The sequence below is a fragment of the Phyllobates terribilis genome, unplaced genomic scaffold (genome assembly GCF_046119375.1).
Source record: "Phyllobates terribilis strain yellow unplaced genomic scaffold, ASM4611937v1 Scaffold_3__8_contigs__length_932513732, whole genome shotgun sequence".
In the NCBI taxonomy this organism is placed as follows: Eukaryota; Metazoa; Chordata; class Amphibia; order Anura; family Dendrobatidae; genus Phyllobates; species Phyllobates terribilis.
Genome location: NW_027362763.1, coordinates 238641434 through 238661207, shown reverse-complemented (window position 1 = coordinate 238661207; position 19774 = coordinate 238641434). Strand labels below are relative to the sequence as shown.

At 40.9% G+C, this 19774-nt stretch overlaps 1 protein-coding gene across 1 annotated transcript in view; it reads right to left on the bottom strand.

Annotated features, from left to right (window-relative positions):
* The window catches only part of SLC9A9 (solute carrier family 9 member A9), a 1175306-nt gene that overhangs the window by 1129837 nt on the left and 25695 nt on the right, over nucleotides 1-19774 (bottom strand). Inside the window, exons 3-4 of the mRNA XM_073674666.1 lie at nucleotides 15298-15375; nucleotides 9035-9111 (exon numbers count right to left, since the gene is read on the bottom strand). Of these exons, the coding sequence (XP_073530767.1) occupies nucleotides 9035-9111; nucleotides 15298-15375 (155 nt within the window). The remainder of the gene's footprint in view (nucleotides 1-9034; nucleotides 9112-15297; nucleotides 15376-19774) is intronic.

The following is a 19774-nucleotide window of genomic DNA, read 5'->3' as shown; positions in this document are numbered from 1 at the left end:
TTATTATTTTATATTTGTATCACTTAATATTGACCAGAATTGGGTATGTTGACTAGCTGCTACTGTGAACACATGATACAATGTACATAGGACTGATAGTAACAAGTATTCTTATCTGTAGCAGCTAATCAATACTATAAAAATGACTGCTTTTTATAAAGTTTATAAATAATACAGCTCCAGTTATTCAGCCCTTCTACCTTGATTAACAGCTCCTCCTCACACAGTATGATGTCCCCACACCCCTCCACACAATATGATGCCCCTACACAGTATGATGTCCCCAACACCCCCACAGAGTATGATGGCCCACATAGTCCTCCAAACAGTATGATTTCCACAGCCCCCTAAATCATATGATTCTCTACAGCCCCCACACAACATGTTGACCCTACAGTCCCCCAAACAGTATGATGACCCCCATAGCCTTCTTAACAGTAGGATCTCATACAGCAATCCAAACAGTATGATGGCCCCACAGCTCACCACACAGTCAGAATGATGGCCCCACAGCCCTCTGCACAGTATCATGGCCCCTACACAGAGTGAGGGCCCCAAAGTTCCCCCATCTTCAAGTATAAAAAACGCACAAATACTGTTTGCCTCATCCTGTAGACTTATGTGCTGCTCTGCACCGTCCAGCGTGGACTGAGGCACCATGCAGCAGAGCGGATTTAGTGAAATAATCGCGACTGCAATGCCTAGACGCAGATGCTGATGGCTGAACTGAGAACCGATGGCCCCCTATATCACCTTTGTTTGAATTGTGACCTTGGGCAGGGGGATTGCGATGAGGTTCAGCACCAGGCTCTCCCAACTTATCACTGTTTCCAGCCCTTTGGCTGCACTGGTCTACAAAATATGGTTATGATATAAACACTACAATGACAGGAAGACTAAGTGCATGGACCCCTGACCTCACTGAAAACTAGCCAAAATAAAAGTACTAGAAAAAGTCAAAGCAACAGCCGGAGAGTACACTAATAGCACACAAACAAAGATAAATGACAATAATCAAATGAGTTTGTTTCCTCCTGCACTTCTCAGCACTGCTGCACTTGCATGTGGTAACCATCTACCCTTATGGGGCATGGCCGGTATCTGCAGGAATTTAACCCTGCCGTGTCCTGCAGAGATTAGGTTCCCCGGCCTATCTGTCATGGGTGTGTCAGATGTAACAGACAGTCGCTCTGAATTTGGCTGCAGAAGGTCACTGCGTTTGGTACTGCAGATGCCTTTTTAATCATTCTGACTTTTGGACCCAGTGGCAACCTCCCACCTGCTGTGATTGACACACCCTGGTCTGGGTGATTCTAAAAACTCTTAGTCTGCTTCAGGGAGTCGCCGAATAGTCGAATATATTCTCATTTTCCTTTGTGAAGGCTTGGAGCAATAGCAGTCTGCTAGCTACCTCTCTTGGGCCCTTGGAGGACATTTGGTGTTATTTCTCTGTTGTCTGCTCAAGCTAGGTTTCCCCCCCCCCTTTATTTGGCTCCATTGTTGTCTTTAGTTTATAGTGGGGACTGACCAGTGCTCACCACCCCCCCCCCCCCCCCCTGATCTAGGGCCTAGCTCTACGGATATACAGGAACTAGGTTTCCAGTTTGGCGATAGTTGCGGAACCTATATAGGGACAGTAGGAAAGGTAGGGTGATATTAGATCTGCCTAGCGGTCTCCACTCCCCCTTTTCCTTGTGTTTGGGCTACCCTCCCCTCATCCCTTCGTGTTGCACTTAGTCTTTCCCACACTGTGCGTGAGACTATCACATGCTAACAGGGCCTTTATTAGGCAGCTACACCTACCACTCCCCACTTGAACGTTGGTTCCTACCCTGTTAGTCCACGTATATGCCTGCCTCAGTATTCCGCTTCCCGTTACAAACCGGCCTGTTTAACCGTCCTGCCTGACCTCTCTCCTCCTGACCTCGTCTACATTTTCTGATTCAGTGCAGCCTGCCCCGAACTCGGACTACGCCTTTGTCTCGACCCTCTGTACCGCATACCCGCACCTCTGACCTTCTGGTAAGCTGCTGCAGACCCTGGACTGCCTTGGAGTGGTCGCTGGTGACTACAGGTGGCCCAGCCTATCCTCACCATCAGAGGCTCTAGCGAACACCTGGTAGTCACTTAGCTACGCCCCTCCAGGGTAAGCCCGGCCTATGGCGCAGTGGGACCATACCCACCAGCGTTACATTGCATAATATCTTTGAACCATTGTGTATGTTATCATAGTAGCCTTACACAACATTGTACCAGATTTGCTTCAAGTCGCACTTAAAACAGGAAAAACAATAGTATGAGAAGACTTTGTAATGCGGTTAAAAGACAGTGTCCTAATATGTGTGACATGACTGGCATATCTGATCCCATAAAAGTGGCTGAGCAGCAGGTGTGAAATGTGCTGCAGAGCAGACTTCATACTGATTTAGGAAATATGCCTTGCCCGATGCTCATCTTCATTTGACTTTGCATTAAAATAACTGTGTTTAATTTCTACACTTGGAGAAATGGATTTGTTTTCTGTAGTTTGCATATTTTAATAGACTCGAGAGGATTCAGAGAATACAGGGAGGACAATAAAACTACTAGTCTGTAACATATTCCTCTGTAACAGTCTCACTGACTTTTATATATGGTAATCCTTTTCATACGACCAAAAATATATATTCCGAGTATCAGAAAACCTGTGCTGTAGCAAAACTCCGAACAAGCACGAATAGCCGTGACTTCAAAGACTGAAGTTATGTGTGAAATAAGTTTCTCACCTTGTAAAGATAATTCCTTATGTAATAAATGCAAATTAAATATACATTAAAGGGAAAACATCAGAGGATAACAGAGCAAAAGAAAGTAGTGTACATGCTGGGTACCCACACGCTGAGGCTCGCTATACATATTGGTATGAGAACACATTTGGCCTATTACTCTGCACATACACCAAACGTAGCCATAGGCCTTAAGTTACCGGTCCTGTCCTTTGGGCTTCTGCCGGCCCAGCATGTCACGGTATATAGTACATTTTTTACTCTATAGGAAAACACAGCATATTGCATTTTCCTATGTAATATTTGTATACCATGCAATATACTTTTTTGCAACATGTTTTTATGCAGTAGCATATATCAGCACCTTACTTTGGCGCCATATGTCAGAATTATTCCCCGAGATCTACCTCCCACATTAGGCTCTAAATACTGAATGCAGGGCACCGCATGCCTACTGTGCAGTGTTACATTGCATCCATCCAAATAAATTGCAGAGATATAATACATAGTCATAAATGGAAAGAATTGGTACATTATATATTTCAATAACTGTACAAAGGACTTGAAGACATGTTTAGTGTGTGCAGGAAAGGCAGCTTTATCAATTTAGGCAGGGATTCTCTAGTTAGTGGAGTTGATGGTTGGCATGCCTCAAGTAGAAGTGCCGAAAACAATAGGCATTCCCCGCACAGTGCCGCCTCCTCCTACTTGACAGTTCCTTTGCCTGCAGTCACACAGCATAGAGGCTGTCAGTCAATCAGCAGGAGGCAGTGCTGGGCAGAGAATAGAGCTGGAGTGACAGAGGCTTCAGATATAAAATATCCATTTGCATATTAATTCAAACACGGATTTGTCAGTAATGGAGGATCGGACTGGCCATGTAAAGGTATTGCTGGACTTGTCTATGAAACAGTTACATGGGCATATAACTAGTTTGGGGGGTGAAATCCTGCTGGCAGATTCTTTTTAAGAGCATAAATTCATAAGAGAAGATATATATCCATAAGAGGGGCCCAACTGCAAAAAACGGATTTCTGCAGAGTCCAGTCTTCAATGGATCTGAAGTACGTGTGCTCGACGGCCGCTACATTCATCGTCTAGTAGATCTGCCCATTCTAGGCATCCAAGTGATTGTACCTCCAGCAATTAGAAAGTTATGCTCAATCCATGGGGGTAACTTGTTATTTTTGGAATAACCCTTTAATAAGAGGTAAGTTTGACATTAACGTACAGGCAATGTTTTTGTACATCTATCAACACATTTTTAACCCAAAAAGGGAAGATGACAATGGCTCAGGAAGTTTCGGAATCTCTTTCTCTAAGTTACATAGCTAAGTCTGAGGATGTATGAACCTCAAATACACAGGTGTATAACAGTAATCTGTTTAAATGGCTTTTCTATATTAGTCATATCTGATTCCCTTTTATGGTTTATCAAAGTAACAGAGTGAAGTCTTCCGCTGGGATCCCCTTCTATAAACCAGAGCAGGATGTCTTGTCTACAGGCACTGTGTACTGGTAGCTTACTCGCTACCATCCCTGGTGATAACGGCTGATCATAGTGAATCTGACCCTCACTTTATAGGCAGATCAGATGCTTTGCAATTTTCTTATTACACAGGTCTTTTTGATTTTACAAACCCAACTTAAGACTATTTCCCTTGTATCTTGGTTTCCAGTGATTTATTGGTTATAATGATCTACAACTGACAGACACAGGAGCCCTGGTGGACAGGATGCCAGGGGTGATGTCCAGGACAAGGCTGCGCTCACTTTTCTGATCTGATAGATAATCACTATTTAGAAGCGTCTCTGGGATTCTCCATGAAGAGTAAAGCGCAGTCCTACTGGAAACAGGTGACAAGTCTTCTATATGAGGATAACAGGCATCTGAGTCATTACCCAAAAGACAATAAAGCCTTAGGCTACAATTACAATTATATGAGAACCATGTGTGATATCATCAGAGAGGCAAACCATGGGAATAGTTTATAAATATATTGTTCTACTTGTAACAGATCATGTATTAAAAGACTACATATGCTCAAAAAGAACACGAATATATTAACCTTTACTATGAGACTTTCTGCAAGGAAGAAAAAAGTCATAAAAGGATGAAACGAGCAACATATCTAAAACACACAATAGGTCATAAACTTGATACCGTACATGCTGCAAAATTACAGACACTAGCTTCAGGTAATATGTACAAAGCATGTCATTTCAATTCTCTGAATTAAAGGCCATAAACAGCTTTGAAAAATATTTTACGTATGTGAGCGGTTATGTTTAATTAATGAAATTGCTGTGAGTTTCCATCAGCAATCTTCATTCCTTCATTCCTTTTCAGACAGCCTGATATGCAGTTTGCAGCCTGATTCAAGTTTCAGATTATTCTTTTATGGGAGTGTCTTTCCCAGTAATACAGGATTGATGTGAGGTCTACTGGCTTCATTAGTTCACATATCAGCATAGCTGTGATGCTGTACTTTTTTCCTAGCCATGTGCTTTCCCCCTTATCCACAGCCTGTTTTGCTGCCCTCTCTGAGACTGTAGATTCTTTCTCCTCTCTCCACTGCAAATCTGTGAACAACTACCACCTCTTACTGCTGCTATGTATATCTCTGAGAGATGCAAGGGTAATGGGATGCTGAAAGCTGTCAGAACTGAGCAGGATCTCTTACAGATCGGTTTTACAAGCGCACTAAGCTAGATGAAGGACTTACAGACATACTACAACATCAAAAATGTAAAACCAAAATCATGGGCCAGAGCACCTGTTAGTGTAAGTGTAATGAGCAGGACGCACATTCATACTGTGGCCACTAACAGACAAACACAACCTAAAATAAAAATAATCAATAGTTACCCTGCAGTGAGTAAATGGTAGTAAAGACATTTAAAAAATATGGGGTACTGAAACGCTCCTATGACTGAGAGATGCTGCTGAGAGGAATAAACTTAATTTCTTCCCAGTAGCCATGCTATTAGTAAAGTGGACAAGCAGATTTGTAATGCTACTAACCTGCAGAGTAACTTCAAATGTGCAGGTTAACAGTGTTTGGGGAAAATACAGATTCCATTTAAGAAACTTTATAACTAGTCTTCATTAAAACATTTTGCACATTTTTTATTTTGACATCCTACAATATAAACAATGAATAGATGCCCAGCAGTAAATAATCAGTAGTAACAGGTACAGGTGCATCTCACTAAATTAGAATATTATCAAAAAGTTAATTTCAGTTCTTTAATACAAAAAGTGAAACTCATATATTATATAGAGTCATTACAAACAGAGTGATCTATTGCAGGTGTTTATTTCTGTTAATGTTGATGACAATGGCTTACAACACAAAAGTCATTGTCTCAGTAAATTAGAATACTTTATAACAGCTTGAAAAATGTTTTTAAAATTCAAAATGTTGGCCTACTGAAATGTATGTTTTAAAGTAAGAATAATGTTCCTAGGGTCAAACTGTTGGAGTCACCCATACATCTTTATACATCCTTGTTTATATTTTGTGATCTAACCTTATCATACCTGCACTTTCCTTTAGTATTTGAGATTGGACTCTGTATAGTGCTAGGTTTCCTCACGGGATTGTATACTGTATATAGATAGGGACTTGGTGAGGGACCACAGGGTGAGCCGCCGGGGAGCGGGGGCACCACAACGTTCCCCCTTAGGGTGCCAACCTCCGCTGGTAGGCAGAGAGAGTCCAGGGGAAGTGTAAGACAATAGTAAGAATTAGGTTTTTGTCATCACAGATTCCTGTGGTTTTGTGTGTACTGTTTTGTGTGTCTTTTTATGGTCTTGAGACCTTTTTTTTAGCATTGATCAATAAAAGTTATATCTTAAAATTGGGCTTTTGATATGATGACACTACTGAAATGTATGTTCAGTAAATGCACTCAATACTTGGTCGTGGCTCCTTTTGCATCAATTACTACATCAATGTGGCGTGGCATGGAGGCGATCAGCCTGTGGCACTGCTGAGGTGTTATGGAAGCCCAGGTTGCTTTGATAGCAGCCTTCAGCTCGTCTGCATTGTTGGGTCTGGTGTCTCTCATCTTCCTCTTGACAATACTCCATAGATTCTCTATGGGGTTAAGGTCAGGCGAATTAGCTGGCCAATCAAGCACAGTGATACTGTTGTTTTTAAACCAGGTATTGGTACTTTTGGCAGTGTGGACAGGTGCCAAGTCCTGCTGGAGAATGAAATTTCCATCTCCAAAGAGCTTGTCGGCAGAGGGAAGCATGAAGTGCTCTAAAATTTCCTGGTAGACGTCTGCGCTGACTTTGGTCTTGATAAAACACAGTGGACCTACAGATGACATGGCTCCCCAAACCATCACTGATTGTGGACACTTCACACTAGACCTCAAGCAGCTTGGATTGTGGCCTCTCCACTCTTCCTCCAGACTCTGGGACCTTCATTTCCAAATGAAAATTGGAACTCTGGGACCTTGTGGAGTGTGTCAGTGACTGCCTTCTGGACAACTGTCAAGTCAGCAGTCTTCCCCATGAATGTGGAGCCTACTGAAACAGACTAAGGGACCTTTTTAAACGCTTAGGAAGCCTTTGCAGGTGTTTTTTGTTAATTATTTTAATTTACTGAGATAATGACTTTTGTGTTTTCATTGGCTGTAAGCCATAATCATCAACATTAACAGAAATAAACACTTGAAATAGATCACTCTGTTTGTAATGACTCTATATAATATATGAATGTCACTTTTTGCATTGAAGAAGTTTAATTTAGTGAGATGCACCTGTACATGTAAATAACATACGTAGTCAACACTCATTTGATCAAACAATCAGATGGACCCTACCTCTAGTATCTCACCTCATAATGTGCCAGCAGGCTTCAAAATAGACAGGGGGCACAGCAGGACCCAGACCTGACTATTTCACACCTGCCTGTGGAAAGTTAAATAGACAAGATGCACAGTACAAAAGGGTGTGGGTGGGGGGTACATCACCATCTGTAAAAAGTACAAGGAACTAAAGGAAAACCAAAAACATGGTCCAGAACACCTGATGGTATAAGTGTAAATTGTAGGTGCACATTCACACTGTAGCCATTAACAGACAAGCACAACCTAGAATAAAAACAATTGACAGTGTGAATGTGCACCTACAAATTAGACTTATACCAACAGATGTTCTGGACCATGCTTTTGGTTTTCCTTTACTTCCTTGTACTTGGTGAATGTGTCCCCCCACCCACATCTTTTCTACACAGCTTTCCACAGGCAGGTGTGATCAGTCAGGTTTAGGTCCTTTTTTGAGGTCTGCTGGCACATAAAGAGATGAGATACTAGACTTAGGGACCATCCTGACTGGGTACACTGGTCACCATGGGATGGCTTTTATGCTTCTTTTATGAAACGAGTATCCTATGTTTTTCACACATACTACTACTGGAGGGTATATATTCATTGTGTTATTCTAGGTTGTGAACATTTTAAGGAACCTGTCATTTCCCCAAATGCTATTAACCTGTAGATATAGGGTTAATCCGCAGGTTAACAGAATTGCAAATCTGTCCATGCACTTTACTGAAAACATGGCTAGCTATCGGAAGAAAATGAAGTTAATTCCTCTGAGGAGCCGCTGGCTTTCAGTCACTGCTGAGCACATAGTGAGCAGCGGCTGTATGCACACCAAGGGATTTTGGTTGACAGCCTGCTCTGCACAAATGCTCTGCAGAGCGAGCTGTCATTTAAAGTGTTAGGGCAATCTTATAGGTGCCGCTCACTGTGCACTGAGCAGTGACTAAAGAAGCTCTGACACGCCTGCATGACTGAAAGCCGGACAGACAACTTTGTGACAAAATTAACCCTATTATATATATATGCAGTATATATTTGTGAAAATGACAGGTTCCTTTTAACTTTATATCTCTTCATTTTACTCACTCATACAGCACCATTAATGCCAAAACGCTTTATAGACATCATCATTTTCCCCATATAAGTTCCCTATCAGTAAGTCTTTGGAGTGTGGGAGGAAACCGGGGAACCCGGAGGAAACCCACACAAACATGGGGACAACATACAAACTCCTTGCAGATGTGGTTCTTGGCGGAATTAGAACCCAGGTCCCAGTGCTGCAGAACAACAGTGCTAACCACTGAGCCACCGTGCTGCCCATTTAAGAAGCAAATGAACAATAGAAAAAAATATGAAAAGATGTACATAGCCTTTAACTAGCAGAAGTAGCAGTTTTAATAGAAAAAGGTTATATTAACCGAACTTACCCAATAACTATACAGGAAATGGCAGTACCCAGAAAAGCGTATGTCAATATGGTTCCCAAGTTACGGAAGAAATGTCTCTGCAGCATAAAAGACAAATAGTTACTTGGTTAAATATGAATAGTAACAAAATGTTTTTTTGTTTTATAATTGCAGCATTTGATATTATACAGTTTGTTACAATGGTTACAACTGCGCCTCTGTTGTCATTATCAGCGGGAGCGCAGCGCACACCACAGCCGGCATGTACAGCTTTCATAGAAGATGCAACGTCTGAAGATTATTTGCTGGTGAAATTACCATTAGCTCAAAGCAAAGATTAGCACCAAATGTTCATATTCATAAAATGCTTGATTTAGGTCCAGGACAGATGAAAACAAAATGTAACAAACTGGGAAGTGTCACATAGCCTCATCTAAGACAGATACTCATTATACCCACAGTGAAAGCAATTATTTCCAAATGAAGAAGAATATTGCCATGGCTGGTCGGCCACATTTACTGCAGAGCGATTGCAACCCAACAAATCTAATGTGATCTAATCTGTGTCTTACACATCACTGTTTTTATCTAAAAGCGTCTATGCAGATATAGATATCGCTTTTATCATAAACTGTTCACTGATTACCGTAGGAAATAATAATTTACTTCAGTGTACCTTTCGTCTCATATTTCCCTGAAAATAAGAGAGTCTGGTGTTTTTTTCTCCAAAAGAGGGGGTGGGGAATCAACATTTATTTAAATCTAATCATGTCATCACACACTCGGTACATACACATGTAAATACTCACACAAACTAATATATTATATATATATATTATATATATATATATATACATACACAGTACAGACCAAAAGTTTGGACACACCTTCTCATTTAAAGATTTTTCTGTATTTTCATGACTATGAAAATTGTACATTCACACTGAAGGCATCAAAACTATGAATTAACACATGTGGAATTATATACTTAACAAAAAAGTGTGAAACAACTGAAAATATGTCTTATATTCTAGGTTCTTCAAAGTAGCCACCTTTTGCTTTGATGACTGCTTTGCACACTCTTGGCATTCTCTTGATGAGCTTCAAGAGGTAGTCACCGGAAATGGTTTTCACTTCACAGGTGTGCCCTGTCAGGTTTAATAAGTGGGATTTCTTGCCTTATAAATGGGGTTGGGACCATCAGTTGTGTTGTGCAGAAGTCTGATGGATACACAGCTGATAATCCTACTGAATAGACTGTTAGAATTTGTATTATGGCAAGAAAAAAGCAGCTAAGTAAAGAAAAACGAGTGGCCATCATTACTTTAAGAAATGAAGGTCAGTCAGTGCGAAAAATTGGGCAAACTTTGAATGTGTCTCCAAGAGCAGAAAATGCAGAAAAATCTTTAAATGAGAAGGTGTGTCCAAATATACACACATACATACACACACACACACACATATGCACGCATGTATAAATATATATACACACACACACACACACGTAAATACACACAAACTGCACATACACATGTATACACACACACTACACATACACACACATACATACACACACACACACTGCACATACACATACACACACACATGTATATACAGACACACTGCATATACATACACATGTATATCCATACACTGTACATATAGTAAATATCAGCCTGACTCCTCTTCAGTCCCTCTAGACTCCAGCAATTAAAGGATCTTTGGTGACACTTAATGTCACATGACCGTAATGTCATAAAAGGTCCTTAAACAGTCTTAACCTCTGAATAGAAACTCTGGGGGCCTCTAAGAGAGTGGCGCCCCTGAGAAATTGCCCTGTTCCCATCCCCCAACACTTAGGCCCTGACTGTAACTAGGACTTATATTTGGAGAATTGGCTTATATTTCAAAAATACTTCAAAATTCTTGTAAAATCATGCTAGTGTTTATTTTCCGGGGAGGTCTTATTTTTAGGGAAACTGGGTATTTTATTTGCCAACTAGAAATTGCTGCATGTAACACATATGCAAGAAGACAAGTCATCAAAAAGTGGGGCTGTTAGAACCCTCAACTAAAGCCAGCCAGCAGATTCTCATGGTCATGTTGCCATATGGTTCTGCATTCTATATGGATATACTGCAGCCCTCGTAGCTGACGACCCATAACACCTTCCCTCCACAGCCAATTATCCTTTTTTTGCGCTTTCGTTTTCCCTCCCCTTCTTCCGAGAGCCATAAGTTTTCTATTTTTCCATCGACATAACATATGAAGGCTTGTTTTTTTGCAAGACAAGTTGTAGTTTTGAACAGCACCATTTGTTTTAACATTCAATGTATTGGAAACAGGGAAAAAAAACTCCAAGTGCAGTAAAATTGTGAAAAAAGAATGCAATTCTACCATGTATTTTTGTGTTTTGTTTTCATGGAGTAAATTCAGTTGGAAACATTACTTTGAATCATGATTCTCCAGCTGAATACGATTAAAGTGATAGTAAATTTGCATTGATTTTTTTTTAATCAAAAGGGTTTTTCCCAGATTGCTGTGTGGAGTTGGTTTGCATGTTTATCCTTATCCTCTCCTATTTGGTTTCTTCCTTCCCATTCCTTCTATGTTTCCCACTCTGTTGTTTTGTGAAAGTATTTGCATAACTGGAGTTTTCTTTTACCCGTTTTCCCCAGTCTGTCTGGTTAGTGTTTGCCTATACACTTCAGCCTCACACCTCACTGGGTGGGGGAGGAAGCAGATAAGAGTAAGGTAGGAGTATAGCAAGGTACGAGACCCCGGCATCTTCACCATTCCTTCAGGATTTTATGAAAATCCCAATTTACGCGATAACGCCTCTCCAGATGGTAGCAGACGTTCAAGATCGCCGCCATATTTTTATTGGGAGTTTACGGTTACCCAGAGACCAAACATGACATGGCTGTTGTCAGTCATCTGGTCACTATTGAGTTGTCCCTTATAGGTAGGGGTTATAGTTATGAGAAAATATGCACTTTCTTCCTTGGTTCGCCCTGGCATTGAAAATGTATGTCTCATCAATATTGGATTAATACAAACTTCTATATTCAATAGTTTCTTTCAGAGACATCATGTCTAGCTGAAGCTGTTCTGGTGAAAGGAATGTGTATACTGGGTGACAGCTATATCTAACAGGTGTGAGATATTCGCTTTAATCCCCTCAATACTTAAAAAGCCTTTATTTATCTTAACTATTTGTCCAGTCTGTAACTCTTTGCCTATGCATAATATACATCTTCGTTCAGTCACCTGGGCACTGCCAGGGTCCTTCACTTCATAAAGGGGCTGCCTGCATGTTAATTAGGATGGTTCACTTCTCTTTATCTCCAATCTATACATCGCAGTCTTACTCATTTTCCGTATGTCAAACTGTGTAATTCACAAAAAGGCAGCTCAGATTGTCTTGTGCTCTAATTCTGTGTCACAGAGGAGGAGCAAGGGAGGTGGAAGGGGTTTCAAAGATTTTAATATTTCTATGACATACCTATTTCGTCATAGATTATAAGCTTTCGAGAAGGCCCCTCACTCCTCTTTGTAATTGTTTCAATCATGTATTGCTGTGTAATGTCTGATTTTATTTGTACAAGTACCCTGTGAATTGTATAGTGCTGCTGAATATATTGTAGATATAGCAATATTGGTTCTGTGATTCTTATTATTTTTAATAAGAAAGATGGCGATGTTCTGGGGATGATATACTCCCTCTGGCACTGGAAAACAGCAGTATGCGGAGAGCAAGATGGATTCAATGAAGTATCTGGAAATTCAAGGAAGAAAATATCATGTCTTTTGTAAAGAAGTTGAAGCTTGACAACAGGACACACATCCTAAGCATACCTAGAAGTCAACCAAGGCTTGGTTTCTGAAGAAATACTGGGATATTCTGGAGTGACCGTCACAGTCGACTGACTTGAATCCTCTAAAAAATCTTTGGTGATATTCAAATAAGGAGGTAGCATCAAACAAGTTTATTAGTGGACTGAAGACCACTGCTCATGAGGAATGGGCTAAGATTCCTCAAAAACGCAGCCTAAAGCTGGTGTCTGAATATGCATCACATTGGCAGCAGGTTGTAAAGCAAAATGTGCATTTACTTAATACTAAAGGCGCTGGCCATGAAGGGGATGAATAATTGAGCAGAGACTGAGGTAGTCATTACAAGTGGCATTTTTTTCAATTTTGAGAAACCACTTGTTATATTAGTTGTGTTGAGCTATTAATTGTTCTTGTTTTATAGGTTTATTATTTACTGCAATACACCAATTTGTAATGAAGGTTGAATAATTTTTATTGCAGCTGTAGTTGTATATATACATCAATAATGATGTACGAGATGTAAGAGTGGTAATGCATTCATTTGATGAAACCTAGGACTGCTACACCGGAGAACCATTAATTCATACACTGGAGCATTTGATACCACACTATTTCCACACTTTGCTGGCCTCCTCTAATATTTCTTCAGTATAGGAGGACTATTTGTGTCAAAGCATTTTCCTCTCCCCATCCTGTCATATGCAGCTCAGGACTTAGTAATTAAAGGGGTGTTCACAAATTTAAAAGTTATTCCCTATCCATGGAATAAGGGACACCTTTCCGATCACTGGACCCCACCAATCCAGAGAACCGGAGCTCCTACCGATCGGGACCTCTTTTTCCCCTTCTATGGGAGGAAGTCGCAGTGACTCACCGGCACCTGCGCAGAAGATCACAGAATAAACTATTCAGCGATCTTCTGCGCAGGCACCGGTGAGTCACTGCGACTTCCTCCCATAGAAGAGAGGAAGTGGTACGGATCGTGGAGGTAGTCCAGGGCGCAGAATTACAGCGCCGCAACTGTACGTCACAGGGCATTGTGACGTGCAGGGGAGGGGGGGTGGCATTATAATGAAGCGAGGAGGCGGGGATTTTTTCCAGGCCCCCTACACCCCGGGGCCTGGAAGGAATCATTAGCATGTAGAAATAAAAGACGATTTCACAACAACAAGACCATTAATATGAGGCATACAGATAGGTCTAGTTTAACATTTCTATCACCTGTATACAAATATTAATATGTTATATACGTCCTAGAGGGTGACAGATTCCCTTTAATAGGATGTCACGGGTGTGTCAAAGGTGACAGACAGTCGCCCTGAAGTGGGTTGCAGGAGATCTCCACGTTTGGCATTGCAGACAGCTGCTTAGATAGGAGGCTGTCTTTAGGACCGAGCGACTACCTCTCTTGCTAACTTGCTCTCTGGCCTGGGTGTATATAAACCTGGTATGTCTGAGAGGGGGTCGCTGGTTATATTCATTTCTACTTGTGAAGCTTAGCAAGAGCAGTACCGCGTTCTCTCTGGAGCTTGAGGCCGTGTGCACATTTGGAGTTCATCTAAAGCCAAGCCATTTTTCCCTGTTTTGTCTACCCTTGTTGTCTTTAGAATTTTAGTGGAGGTTGACTAGTGCTCATCTCCTTCCATCCCTAGCAGTAGCCATACGCCAGGGAAAGTAGGGTGAGGCACGCGATCGGCGATAGCTGAGGAGGCTATAGAGGGACGTTAGTTGAGACAGGGTGACGCTATACCAGACTAGGAGGTCTCCACTTCCCCCTTTCTCTAGTGTCTTGGCTCCCTCTCCCTTTTCCCTCTGTATTGCACTTACACCTGGCGTGACATAGGAGCGCTTAAGATCAACCAAGTGCTGTGCTCGGCAATCTCCAGTGCTCCCATTAAAAATGAATGGAGCAGTTGAGTGCATGATCAACCTCTCCTCAATTCTCTGAATCAGTGGGGACAACGGCGGTCGGACCCCCAGCAATCGTAGAGCTATCCACTATCCCGTGGATAGGGGATAACTTTTAAACTTTCGAAGACCCCTTTAAATGAAAAAGAAAACGCAATATATACAAAATCAGTAATCTGTTTTGATAACATCAGCATACATTCACGTGGCAGATTACGCTGTACCATTCATTTGAATTGAACTTTCAGAAATGCATGTGCATCAGCCACAGATTTTTGGTGTTCTGAGAATATTTACAGTACCCTGATGGTTACAATTGGCAATCAATTCCTAGAAACCATTTCGCTGAGGCCCCTGCAAGCTTTTCCTGGGGTTGTGCTTGGTACTGCTGCCGCACTCGTGAAGCGACCTGGTGCAGCACCTCAGTCCTGTTCACTTAAAGGAGATTAGACCATATGGGCCATCAATGTGTATTCCCAGAAGAAACCTTTACATACAGCCTCTTGCCTCGGCGTAATACCCTACAATGGCATTCTTACCTTCTTTAGACTGTATCCAGCATGGAAAATTATTGGAGGTAGAAGCACATTAAAGAAAACTTCAGGGTCAAAAGTCATCTGTAAGAAAATGAAATATGAAATCATAGGTAAGTGTTATACAAGTGCTATTGTAAAAATGACATAAGCAACATATTCTTCGCTTTTCAAGTGGCTTTTTGTCACAGACAGCCGAGCCATATGAGGGATTGATGAGGGTCTGTGTGCTGATGCTCCCTCCATTCCCAAGAATAAGGTCCTCGGTTCATGAGGGACTCTATGGGCCATGCGCTTAGTGCACTCACTTGTCTGTTTCTGTTTCTACCATAAACTAGAAGTCGTGACCATGCATACAGGATAGTGGGGTCATAGAGGAAAGACAGGAATGCCGTAAATGTGAGTAAAGGGAGAAGCCCTTCATATTTGCAGTGCACACAAAATAAGCATGTGATTTAGCCTTAATCATTTCCTTGCCTTTACTATTTCCTTTTATTCTGCTTTTCTTCCTGTGGATTTAGCAATAGTTACAGAATTTCTATAGCTGACCCCGGGGGCGAGTGCAGATAAACAGGAAGCGCTATTCAGCAGCCTCGTCTGCTCATTATACCGTGCGGTGATCAGGTCTTATAACCATTTCCTACAGCACTAACGTATTACACAGCCGCCAGCTCGTGCCGTCCTATCAGCACCACAGGCGAGTCCTGTATCAGACCACACGTCATTTACACAAGGCAGCTGGCTCTGACAGAGATAATGAAGGAGCAGCATTTACATAATATATTAAGAAATTAAATATATATTAAAAATACAATACATTTCTGAAAGTTAAAGAAACAGAAAAGTGTATCTAATCTCCACCAACAGCTATATAGGAGCTTCTTGTTACATCTCCTCCAGGACCTGCTCCTAAGACTTCTGCTTCTGTGACCGGCACCACCATACTCATTCTACGGCGGCGCCAGGCAGCAAGCACTGTTCAGCCACTGAGACTGGGGTGGCTGAGACTTGTAGTGCCATCCTGTCTAGCAGTATGGGTGTGTGTCCTTTCCAGCTGAAGTGGTCAGCTCACTGCTTTGGCAAAATGGACAGCACCACATCCTACTAATACTCCCAGCTTAGTGCTGGGAGCGGCCAGATATAGTGAGTGATACTCTGCTTCAGTCCTGTGCGAGTTGCTCCTGCTCAATTGTTATATTCCTGTTGTCTGACCACCCTTTTGCCTTCGGATTTTGTACCTTGTCTGCCCTCCTGGTTAAGCCCTGGCTACCTGTCAATTCTAGCCAGCCTGCACCATCAGCAGACTCCGTGGCCCCCAGCCACGGCCCCCTGTACAATTCCAGATCCCTGTACAGGGTTCAAGGGTGAAAATTAAGTCCAACCCCTGGATCTTGTACCCGGAGTGGCTTGTGCTAAGCCTGTTTGTGAGAGCCATTGTAGAAATGCCAGGCGACCACTAACAGAGCCATGTTAGGCTCCTTTAATATGAAACGAAAAGTTTCAATGACTTATTCTTATGCAAAGGTATCAGCTGAGGGAGATCAGAGGAGTTTGTCTAGTTTGTCATATAACAAGACTTTCTACCATCCAGGTAGTAGACAACTCCATTAATGACCACCCACTGACTTCTAACAGGTGACGGTGCAAGCTGCGAGTGTGCAGCAACGAATATTGCATTACTGGACACCTGCTCCTAAAATCGAGCATCAGCAGGTCCGGTGCTTAGGCCTCAAGAAGGACCTCAAAGCTGTTAATCACATCTGTCTTGTCTTTTCCTGCAACCCTGTTGCCTCTTTAGGACCCAGCGATCATGTGATGGCCACGGGGCACCAAGTATGGCACACCTGCTGGGTCTTAGACCCGTATCAGATCAGTTCTGCCAGTAACTATTATAAATGGATCAAAAAGATATCAAAACCAGCTCTCCAGCTGTGAAGGTCTTACCCCAGGCACAGACTGAGCTAGAAACGTGTAGGTCTGTTGTGCCTGTTTTTGACAATGTTCTCTCTGCTGGGATTTTAATGGTTGTTTAAAAGATAAAGAATCTAAAAAAATTTACTTGTTTTTAGTCCATGTGGCTGAATTTAAGACATTTCGTAGAAGCTATTATACCAGCTATAAATGAAAACTGCAAAACAAAAAAATGCTATAGTGTAAATGTCCCCTCAATGTCTATGATATAACAAAACAAAAACAATCAATTAAAAATAAAATACAATAAAATACATATGTAGGAAAAATCTCACATCACCCACACCAACTATCATAGTCGCTCTGCTCACCGAAATCTACGCATATTACATAACAAAATGACCGCAGCAAACAAGGGAGTTCATTTTAACCCAAATGAATAAAACCCTATAGTTAAGCAAAAAAATTATTTCCGTAGTCCGACAAATAAAAATGTTTGACTACACGTTATCAAATTTCTTTTAGGGCCGAAACACTCCACTCTATAATGGTTAATAAAAAAAGTAATAAAAAACAACAACTTATTGGTTGACATGAGTCTGTGCAATAAAATTGCTGCCAAAGCGTAAGAACAGGAAGAGTTTTCATGGGGATACATGTATGGATTCATAGAGAAATATGAATGTTCTCCTCTAAAGTCACATTACTTACATGCCCTATAGACTTTGATTGGAGCATTGCTTGTACGAGCGCTCTACCACTCTATACATAAGGATGGGCTCAGATGACAGTATAAAAAAAAATAAAATCCGTCTGATTTTCATCCAGAAAAGTAGAACGATATTTTTCTCTCTTGTCATCCATGTACAATACGATTTTTTACAGCACCAGCTATTAATTATTTACAGGACCATTTACAGTTTCCTAGGTTATAAAGCTGTATGTATGTATAGCATTACTGGTATCCTAAAAGGAAGGTCTATTCAGTGGAGCAGATACATTTAGGTCCACAGTATTCTATTGGACCATTACATCACAGGTCCATATCGTTATCTTTAGGTTTTTATTATTTGTCTATCACTTTACTGTTTTATTTTGGTGCGATTTTAATGCATATCTAATAAACATTTATACTTTTAAAGGGATTTACGTGTTCCACAGAATTGGAATGTATTCATAAGAATCGGATCTGATTTTTTCTCGCACCCATCCGATTTCAGACTGAAATCTCAGCATGGTGCAATTTTTTTCACAGACAGATTCTGTCAATGAAAAAAATAAATAAATAAAAAAAAATAAAAAAATATCGGTCATCAGCACTGCCCCATTGAATAATATTGGTCCGATAAAACGTTGGATAGCACCCATTTGATTTATACGATGGTGTGAACAAGCCCTAAAGGTGCATTGCCAACCTTGCTGTAATAATTGGTGTGGGAATCAGCGGTCTGCCACCAACGATCATACATTTATCACCTATCCTATGGATAAGTCATCATTAGAGATGAGCCAACCCGAACTTTAAAGCTTGGGGTTCATATAGGACACAGTGTCCAGTGTTGAACTCCAAATGAAGATTTTTCCTGGAAGTCCGTTTTACAGTTTGGGAGTACGGGGAGGAGAGAGAGATTTCTTTGCGGTTCGGGTACAATTCTGGTACCCGAACCAAACTTTGGACTAAAGTTCTTTCAAATCCAAAGAACCCAAACTCATCCGCTCATCCCTAGTCATTATATGTTATTTATGGGACAACCCTTTTTATACTGTATTTTGCCCATTTATTGTTTATTAATGAAGTTTTGATTTTTTTTCTCTCTACAAAAAATGCAGAATTGCTCGTGTTCTGCTCAATTTTGCCCATCTATGACATAGTGCTGAGGTTTACATGGGCTACAAACTGTCACAATATCTCACAATGTAACATTACTATTTTTATACTGTCGATACAGTTACTGTAATCTTACAAACATGACATTGTCTTACAACTCTGCAGCTGGCACCAAGGAACAAAGGATCTTTTGTGCCCCTTATAGAGTTTTCTCTCCCATGTTTATTTTCTCTCTTAATATTATCCGCAGTTGTTCTGAACTTCATGATTTCATTTTTCTTTTCCTTGTAGAAGATGACGGCCTTTGGAAGGGGCTGCCAGTTCTCTGAGCTACGGCTCTGACATAGCTATAGAGTCAAAAAGAACTTTATGTAGCCATCTCCATCATTAGAATCTGGTCCAAAACCATTGATATAAGAGTCTGGTACTTTAATAAGCCTAAAACAGTATGAATTGCTAATATATGCCCATGCTGTTCCAGGCAAGTCATTTACTTTTTTGGAAAATGATAACATTCACAGAAAAATGAAAGCTTTTTTTTTATTATTATTAAATTCCACAATTTACTTTTTGACTTTTATCAAACAGCCCCTAGACGTTAATTTTTCACTTGTGATAAAAGTAAAATATCCGGATCCTTCTTGAAGTGATTATTAATTCAATTATTAATTGGAAAGAAAGTCTTAAGTAATTTGATATCTCGTAACAGATTTCTTCAAAAGTAATTTTGATCATACCATGTGA